At 39.2% G+C, this 10,352-nt stretch overlaps 1 protein-coding gene across 1 annotated transcript; it reads left to right on the plus strand.

Annotated features, from left to right (window-relative positions):
- Positions 1-325: 325 nt before the first annotated feature.
- On the plus strand, positions 326-2,115 carry trh (thyrotropin-releasing hormone; the record flags this gene model as incomplete). The annotated part of the gene is made up of 3 exons (XM_079468357.1): positions 326-408; positions 843-1,033; positions 1,577-2,115. The coding sequence occupies 3 exons, from the start codon at positions 326-328 to the stop codon at positions 2,113-2,115; spliced, it is 813 nt and encodes a 270-aa protein (XP_079324483.1).
- Positions 2,116-10,352: the final 8,237 nt, after the last annotated feature.

The raw sequence follows: 10,352 nt of genomic DNA on the forward strand, positions 1-10,352 counted from the left end.
TATTATGATCATTGTACCTTTAATCCACTTAACAATTTTTCGCTTTAGTGATTGTGATGATTTGCTATTCGCTATTGCGGCAGGATGTCACAAAAAGTCAAGTTTCAAGAGGTGTCTTTGGTTCCTGGACAATAATGTGGATTGTGAAATATTCACTTACTTTTTTAGAAGACGAAGCTTTGAGGCATATGCCCATACAGACATTGACATAAAAAACATATGTACACTGATGCATATTTCATAGAGAATAGAATACCTTTTAAGCACGAGAAAATGTTATGAATGAACACAACCTGAGTAGGCTACAGGGAGCGAGTGTAGGAGCATGTTGCCCCCCTCAGGGTTAAATGTGTACTGCAAGGATGACATCAAAGTGATGAAGTTCTCTGAGATAACGTCAAAGGATCGGTGTGACGGGGGCGGAGAACGCCTATATAAAAAGTTCATGCGACTTCACGCTTCACAACACTAACCTCGGCCTGAACAGGTCAGTCACTGTGAAAGTTTGGAGGACAGCTGCATTTGAACTCGACTTGAATATATATCTTGATATATCTAGCCTATAGTGTTCATCATCAGCAAATTTTCCACAGGAGGCTGCAAATCAGTAAACCATCCACTGCAGGTGAGACAAAGATAAACTTATGCAGTCTTTTTTATGTTTCTACCCTCTAGAAGAACTTAAATATATAGGCTAATGTACTAAATGATAGCTATGGTAACGTGTCATGGGACATTGTGGATGGTTCATTTATGTTTTTTATGTGCTGTCTCATACTGAACTACTAAATTACTTTGCTGTTGAGTTATATTAATTAATTCGTGTTTATATTGGTGAGCAGGACAGAGGTTGCCATGAGGGCGTCGTGTATGATCATCTTGGCCTTCCTGTCGGTGTTTATGTATCCCGTGACTCAGTGTCAGAGTCTGCCGGGTAATAAAGACCCGTCACTTGGTGAGCTCTTCCAGCGCGCCGAGAGTCTGCTCATCAGCTCCATGCTCACGCAGATGCAGGACGAGAACAACGTCAACGGTGTCTGCTTACATTCACATAAATATGCAATTCCATTTGAACAAAATGACAGATTGGTCAGTAGCTATCTATCTAAGATTCACCAGCATGGAAACTGAACGACTAAATTAAGTTATAAATAGACTTAGTATAACAGGAACCACTATTACAATCCAATAAAGACATATTCTTAACACTTAAAATTGTTTTCAACGCTAGCCTGATGTCTAATGACAAGAAATAGCATTCCATTCTATAGAGAGTAAAAAGATGATGCCATATGTAGGCAGTAACAGTCACAGAAAAGGTCTTTTAAAACACATGACCGTAAATCCCTGACCTGCATACAAGAGTAAAGTTTTTAAGGAACTATTCTTCCGTTGGGTATGGCATTGAATTAGTCTGCCCCAAGCACATATGACATCTTCGCATTATTAAGCCTACTTTACAAGTGCTAAATCGTCGGCGTTCTCTGTCATTTTGTTATTTAAGACTATTACTTGCCATTAACGAAGTCATACGTCACAAGTTAATAATTCATAGATTCTGATTTCCCCCCACCAGGTGAAGAGGTCCTATCCCAGTCGGAGTGGATGGAGAAGAGGCAACACCCGGGCAAACGACAACATCCAGGTAAACGCGAGGATGCGGACTATGAAGACGACTCGTCTCTCGAGAAGAGACAACATCCCGGGAAACGCGAGGATGAGGAGAGGATTAGAAGACAGCATCCTGGAAAGCGCCTGTCTCTTGAGCAGATAATAGGGGAAAATCAGAGCGCAGAGAGCGGGCTCACTAAACGTCAGCATCCGGGGCGGCGGTACCTGATGCTGCTTCAGAAAAGACAGCATCCCGGTAGGCGCGAATTGTACGAGAGCGACCGGACAGCTGGAGACCTGTTGGATCTGGAAAAACGTCAACATCCTGGAAAAAGACAGTGGGAGGCGAATCCTCCATGTGAGGATTGGGATGTGGCTGGCTGTAATCAAGCCAGTCTCCTACTCGAGATTCTGGAAAACGCCACTAAAAGTCGCACGGAGGATAAGAAACAACATCCCGGGAAGCGATTTGAATTAGAGTACGATGCCACGGAACAGGAATAATTTTCGGGGAGTGTATAAATTGGTCAAATGAATAATTATTTATTGTTTTACAAAATATTCAATTTTTGGCCACTTGTCTGTCTCCATACCGCATATGTTTAATTTAGGCTACTGGTCGCTTTAAGTTTCTTAACATTTTGTTAAAGCAAGAGACTTTAACATTTCGCTCCCAAGCAAAGTCGCGTTTTACAATATTGTTGCAATTACATAGTGTCTCTAGATGCGTTACTGTTACAGATTTATAATTGTTTGCATATATGTGTGCAGGTTTTATTCCATACACATCTGTGGTGATCCGAAAGAAATTCCCTCTTTACTTGTGCGAACTAGAACCTATTCTAGCCTATTTACTGTCAGCCTTTCTACGTCTCAATGCCCTTTTAAATGAGACGAATTAATGCATGTGGTCAAATTTCAATTGAGATTACTCAATCACTTAATTGTTCAAAATAGATTTTAAATGAACGTTGCTTTAGCATAAAAAATTGACGGGAATCCGAAATATTTTTCTACAGTATTCTTGCATGAAGAATTTGCCAATCTGTACATTCTCATAATTTTTTTCTTTCGATATAGAGCCTATAAATTATGTTGTACAATAAAATGCTTTCGATGCGAGGTCTGCTTTTGCATTTGAGTATCAAAGAGGGGAAAGAAATATAAATACATAGGCTACAGGGTTAGTGTGCTGAAAAGTAAATGCGTCAATTCCTGCAAAAAGATTTCAGCTGCAGTCAGTTTAATGGAACCTTTGGCCAATTATTTATATGTCAAAGAGCCTCAACACTGGACGCTTTAAAATAGCTGGATTGGGCGTTATAGTTAAGACAGTAAATGTTGCACTTATTAAATATTTTAAAATGAAATTAGGCCTTCACAAAAATGTTCTGTTTAAGAATGTTTTTTAATTAAATATTCAGATAAAGTTTTCCCCTTTTTTAACACACAATCTGCTGCTAGGAAATATAGTCATAGTGTGATGAAGGCTACTAAAGGATATCATAAACTCACTGATCATAGTTCCAAAGGAAAAGGCAGTCCACGGGTGTCCATTGATCAGCCTTTACTCTGTGAAATCCAAACAGGTCACGTAGACATCTAATTTGCCTCTGTCTGCTCTCTCTCTCTGGCGTGGGTGGATGTGTTTCAATCGCTTTTCTTGCTTTCCTTCACAACCTAGATCAACTGATTAACCATAAACACAAATGGCATGACATACAATAAATACCAACACGAAAAACATACCATTTCTTAGCTCTTTTCAAAAAGCTAAGGGGCTTTGAATTAAGGGGCTTTGAATTATGTGTCTGCTAAATAAATGAATGTAAAACAATTATGATAATCTATTCATTAGATCTTTATATTAATTCTAATTGTAGTTATATAATAAGCTAAAAAAGATTCTAACCTGACATCCACTGTGGCAAAATGACAATGCATTACCAATTCTATCCATTTATTCTCTATACTGCTTGTAGAGTCGTGGATCTTAATCCATAGCCAAAGTCTAACACACTTAGGAGTCAGGAACACTGAATGTAACAAATATAGAGAACTGATATCTCCTAGACCAAAGTACCAAGTAGCTTAAGTGAACAAAATAAGGGGGGGGGTCAGAGAGAGAAAAACGTTCTGACCCCTGTTTAAACCTCCTAAGGTTTTGTAAGTTATCAGAGTGCTGCCACACTTTGCTGACAAATAATTAAAAAAAATTCCTGCTTGGCTTTTTTGTAAGGTAGACACAATCTAACAGTGTTGACTTAAGACTCTTTCTAAGCACGTGCTGCAGCAGTTACTGTAGATCAACTAGAACAAAAAACATTGAAATGTGTCGGTCATGATCTTGGTGTCTACAGATTCCTTGAGTCATACCGAATCTGTAGATGGTAATCCAGGCATGATTGGATGAACCACTTGGAAATAAGTGTTTCATTGTAATATATTTTTAACTACATGTACAGTATAAACACACTGTATATACAGTATATACACTGAGGGAAAATATTATTTGATCCCCTGCTGATTTTGTAAGTTTGCCTGCTTACAAAGAAATGAAGGGTCTATAATATTTATGGTATGTTTATTTTAACTGATAGAGAAAATGTATTTGATCCCCTGGAAAAGCATAACTTTGTACAGCTTTCCTGTAGCTCAGTGGTAAGAGCATTGTGTTAACAACGCAAGGTTGTAGGTTGGATCCCAGGGGATTGCAGATACTTATGTATAAATGTATAGCATTATGCAATGTAAGTCGCTTTGGATAAAAGCGTCTGCCAAATGCCTAAATGTAAATGTACTTGGCAAACCCTTATTGGCAAACACAGAGGTCAGACATTTCTGATAGTTGGTCACCAGGTTTGCACATGTGTCAGGATAGTCCACTCCTCTGTAAATCTTTAAGGTTTCTTCTAGACTTTTAGCCTCCTTCACAGATTTTCTATAGGACTAGGGTATAGAGACTGGATAGGACATTTAATGTGCTTCTCCTTAAACCACTCTTTGGTTGTCTTGGCAAAATGTTTTGGGTCTTTGTCATGTTAAAGACACGTCCACGACCCATCTTCAGTAATGGGGAGAAGGTTATGGTCCAAAATCTTATGGTACATGAAATTGTGGCCCGTCCCTCAGCCCCTCAATTCGGTGGAGTCATCCTGTACCTGTATCAGAAAAAAGCTCTAAAGCATAATGTTTCCAACATTGTGCTTCTATGTAAGGATGGTGTTCTTGGGGTCTTAGTCAGCATTTCTCTCCCTCCAAAAACAGGAGTAAATGTTGGTCTCATGGCACTTTCTCCAAAGCCTTTTCTAATCAATTTGATGTTCATTGTCAAACTTCAGACGAGCCATGACGGCTCTTCTTGGGGAGGAGGACCATGCGGGTGCTTCAGGATTTAAATCTATTGTGGCATAGCATGTAACCAATGGTTTGTTTGCTAACTGTGATCCCAACTGTCTTAAAACCATTAACAAGCTTCTTCCGTGTAGTTCTGGGCTGATCTTTAACCTTTCTCATGGTCATCTTTACCCATCCATCCATCCATCCATCCATCCATCCATCCATTTTCTTCCGCTTATCCGGGACCGGGTCGCGGGGGCAGCAGTCTAAGCAGAGATGCCCAGACATCCCTCACCCTAGACACTTCCTCTAGCTCTTCCGAGGGGACACCGAGGTGTTCCCAGGCCAGCCGGGAGACATAGTCCCACCAGCGTGTCCTAGGTCTTCCCCGGGGTCTCCTCCCGGTCGGACGGGGCTGGAATACCTTCCAGGGAAGGCGTCCGGTAGGCATCCGGAACCGATGCCCAAGCCACCTCAACTGACCCCTCTCGATGTGGAGGAGCAGCGGCTCTACTCCGAGCTCCTCCCGGAGGAATCCTCTTTACCCCATTGGGGAAATCTTGCAGGGAGCTCCAGATCTAGGGCAATTCATAGTTAATTCTTATTTTTCCAAATAATAATAAATAATGACACCAACAGTTGTTTCCTTCTCAACAAGCTTCTGTCTGTCTGTGACAGGACTAATCCGTGGTCAATATAGGCACATAACCAATCTGTGGAGACAGAATTCTTGCTGGTTGGAAATGCAAATCAATGTCAAGTCAAGTCAAGTCAGCTTTATTTATATAGCGCTTTTTACAATTTTCATTGTTACAAAGCAGCTGTACAAGAAAAAATGACTATAAGTAAAACATAAAAGGTTATGGAATTCAAAACACAGGTCAAATATCAGACACACAATAAATTCCTATATGCAGTGTTAATTAAATAAGACTACCAAATTCTAGCAGCCCCCCCGGCCAGGCAAAACAGTGCAAAACAGTATGCAAACGGTGGCGAGGAACCCAAAACTCCATTGGAGGAGAAAAAAAACCTCGGAGGGAAACCAGGCCTAACCAGGGGATTCCAGTTCCCCTCTGGCAAAAACTGCAGCCTCTGCACAAGCTCAACAGTGCTTGCACAACAAGGCGAAAATAAATAAAAAAATTAGATTTAAAATTATCATTAATAATCTAATAGTGGCTGAAGTTTTGTAGGGACGTCACTTCCTTCGTCCAGCATTTGTCAGGTCTAGGAATGGATTGCGCCCTGCCCGCTCCGCTCTTGTAACCTTGGAACAAAGAGACAAGACTGGCTGAGAGTAGAGTACTGTTCTGCACTCTTTGATGCAACAAATGCATCAGTTGTTATTGGAAGTGTCCCTGGTTCCGGTTGATCTAACTAGTGCAGCCTAGATCTTTGAAATACATATATTATGATAATCTAGTGTATGCAAGATTAAAAAGATGCGTCTTTAGTCTAGATTTAAACTGACAGAGTGTGTCCGCCTCCCGGACATTGCAGGGAAGACTGTTCCAAAGTTTAGGCGCTAGATAGGAAAAGGATCTGCCGCCTGCACTTGATTTTGAAATTCTAGGTATTACCAACTGACCTGACGCCTGAGAGCGTAGTGCACGTGATGGACTATAATACGTAAGAAGTTCTCTCAAGTAGTGAGGAGCTAAACCATGCAAGGCTTTATAGGTAATAAGCAAGATTTTAAAATTTATGCGATGCTTTATAGGTAACCAGTGCAAGGTTGACAGAACCGGGCTAATATGCTCATACTTTTTTGTACGTGTAAGAACTCGAGCTGCCGCATTTTGGACCAGTTGGAGTTTTTGTAATAGGCCTGCAGGGCAACCACCTAATAGTGCATTACAGTAATCTAGTCTTGATGTCATAAAGGCATGTATAAGCTTCTCCGCATCTGATGATGACAGCATATGACGTAATTTAGATATATTTTTAAGATGGAAAAACGCAATCTTACAGGTTTTGGCGACCTGGTTCTCAAATGACAGAGTACTATCGAATATAAAGCCAAGATTCTTAGCTGAAGATGAGGGTTTTATGGAACATCCATCAATAGTTAAGCAGTATTCTTGGTTGTTACGTAGGGCGGTTTTCGGTCCGATAAGTAACACTTCAGTTTTGTCCGAGTTCAGTAATAAAAAATTGCTACTCATCCACTTTTTTATATCGACAATGCATTCCACTATTCGATGGAATTGCTGTGTTTCGTGAGGCTTCGAGGAAATATAAAGTTGCGTATCATCAGCATAGCAGTGAAAGCTTATTCCGTGTCGCTTTATTATATCTCCTAGGGGTAACATGTATAATGCGAAGAGCATAGGCCCTAGTACTGAGCCCTGTGGTACACCGTACTGGACTTGCGATTTGCGTGATACCTCATTGTTTATTTTTACATATTGGAAACGGTCGCATAAATAAGATCTAAGCCATTTCAAAGCTATTTCCTTAATACCGACATCATTTTCAAGTCTATGTAGGAGCATGCTGTGGTCAATGGTGTCGAATGCAGCACTAAGATCTAGCAGCACCAATAAGGAGATACAACCTCGGTCGGACGCCATAAACAGATCATTTGTAACTCTAATCAGAGCAGTCTCTGTACTGTAATGTGCTCTAAATCCAGACTGGAAATCTTCATTAATCTCATTCCTTTATATATTTTTCCCCCTGATTTTTTGGTTGATATTCGGTTTCTATCAGTTACTAACATTGTATTCTTTTGTTATTTTAAACCACATGAAAACCAATTGGTTTGCTATTCCTTTTACAAATTCGGTCAAATTTTTTCCAAACTCTATTCGTATAATCTTTGGACCGAGGCGCACAGTACTGACTGAACAGATTTGTAATATTTGCAATCGTTTCTAAGAAAAAACTCTTTAAATTTTGTCATGAAACAGGGATAACATGGTTGAAGAACCCAAGTACAGGCAGCTCGGATGAATGGGTAAACAGATTTTAATTATAAATACAAAACCCACGATGGGGAAAACCACTAACCAAACTAAATACCAAAACAGAAAACAAATACTTCCCACAAGGGGGGCAAAAACAAACAAGGCACATACATGAACATGGCACACTAAGTACAGGGCAGGAAACATGTACAACAAACGAGCACAAGACAATGGACAAGAGGGCATTAAATAGAGAGACTAACAAAGGAGATAACGATGGGCAGGTGTGGGTAATGACACAGGAGGAAAGCAATACTAGAAACGAGAGGGGTGGGGCCAAATGACGAGACTGGAGAGAATGCACATTTAGTCCAGATTGACAATAGCATGCTTCTCTCCACATTAAACACGTGGGTCTGTCATGATTCTGCCACTAGCCTAGAAAATCAAGACAAGAGAAGGCAGAATCATGACCAAAATTAACCTGGCCTGTGACGGTGTTTCTTTCTCATAATACAATGATCAGGCTGTATAACATGCGATGCATTAATATACAAAATCTTCATTTTGAGTTAATTATTTCTTTATGCTATCTGTTTTTCATGTACATTGTCTCTGTGATGTTATAATTGTATTTGGGCCTAATCAGGTTTACATAAATAAAAATGCTCTTTTTTTAGGATCACTGTCAACATATGTGCGGTCAGAGTCAAGGAACTTGGGAGTCATTTTTGACCCAGTTCTTACCTTTAAAAATCAGAATAATTGTGTAGTTAAGAGTTGCTTTTATCACCTACTGATCTAGAGAAGTGATTCATGCTTTTATCTCCTCCCGTCTGGACTACTGTAATGCGCGGTATATATTGGAGTAAATTAATCCTTGATTTCTAAGTTGCAAGTGGTTCAGAATGCAGCTGTGAGGCTTCTCACTAGCACAAAGAAATGGGAGCATATAACCCCTGTGTTAGAAAAGCTGCATTGGCTCCCGATAAAATATCGTATTCAGTATAAGGTGTTGCTATTTGTTTTTAAAGCTGTTCATGGTATGGCCCCAGAATATATTTCGGAACTGATCCACATTCATTCTTGTAGACCTCAAAGGTATTTAAATTCCTTATTATTACTTTACTTTCAGAACTCGCTTAAAAACTAAAGGAGATTGTGCATTTTCTGTAGCTCGCCCAAGGTTGTGGGATATGCTTCCGCCTGATATTAGAACCGCTCCGTATATTGGTGTTTTTAAAGCTCGATTAAAAACGTATTTATTCTCTATGGCTTTTACTGCCTGACTTGATGTTTTGGTACAGGCGTTGATTTTTGTTTTGTTTTTTGTGTTTATTTATTTGGTTGTTTTCTAGTTCTTTTTTATTATATTATGTGTATTTACGGTCTACTGTGTAGTGGAAAGAGCTTCATAAGTAAAGTACAGTTGAGATTTGAGACTGTTATTTTTGCGTTGCACGGTGATTGAAAGATTGCTTGTAGCTCTGATAGCTCTTCTCATCAGCATGGGTGAATTATATCAACTGAGTGGCACACCCTAATAAAGTGTGAGCTTTGAGACTCTGAGGTTGTCGGTTTGAAGTGTAGTGTGTGTCCTAAGTATATATAAATTATTATAAGATATTGGTTTCTTAAAGGATTTCTTTATCGAGACTTTAATTGGTGTGTAATGTAGCTATTTAAGCAAAAATAACATCTTCAAAGTTACGACGCAGTGCTCAAAGTTCACTGCAAGGGAAATATTATCTTTACCAAAAGCTACAATGAGCTACTTCCTGGAGTAGTGACATCAGGAAACCCAAATTTACATGAATGCAACCCCTGGTAAAACACAAGAAAGGCCAAAAGCTACAATGAGCTACTTCCTGGAGTAGTGACATCAGGAAACCCAAAGCTGCTTTATTCTGACACAACTGACACTGTTATTAATGTTTATGTAACTGGCCTGTCGGGAAACCGCTGAAATTATACAGGTAGGCAATGTAAACAAATATGTGTTTAGTAATCCACAGTCGGTTGTGGTATATTTTTATATTATCTCAAAAGAAATATAGGACTAAGCCTTTCCTCCAGTCCAGCACCCTAAACCTAACTCGCATGATATGATGGTAGCCCAAAATATCAAAACTGCAGCAGTGATATGACAATTGTAATAACTGGTAACATAACGAAGAACTGCAATGCTGAAATTGTGGTTTCAGAAATTTAAAATAGTCGTAATTTTCTTTTCAATCAATGTAAAGACATTTTTGTTGCTGTTGGTTTATTTGATTCAACTTTTATTATAAAATAATAAAAAGTGTTTTTTACTAAAAAGTTTTCTTATTAGTTTTGGATTCCTTGTGAATGCATTTAAACAAATTCTGGTGAAAAAAAACGTTAAATAACAATGAAAATGTAATATTTAATAGGTTTTTTCATTATTGTCTCCACTTTCTGCTATCCTCATTCAAAGCTTGAAAATCCAGCCTACTTGAAGTGCAAGAT

This window comes from Barbatula barbatula (genome assembly GCF_947034865.1).
Source record: "Barbatula barbatula genome assembly, chromosome: 11".
NCBI lineage: Eukaryota > Metazoa > Chordata > Actinopteri > Cypriniformes > Nemacheilidae > Barbatula > Barbatula barbatula.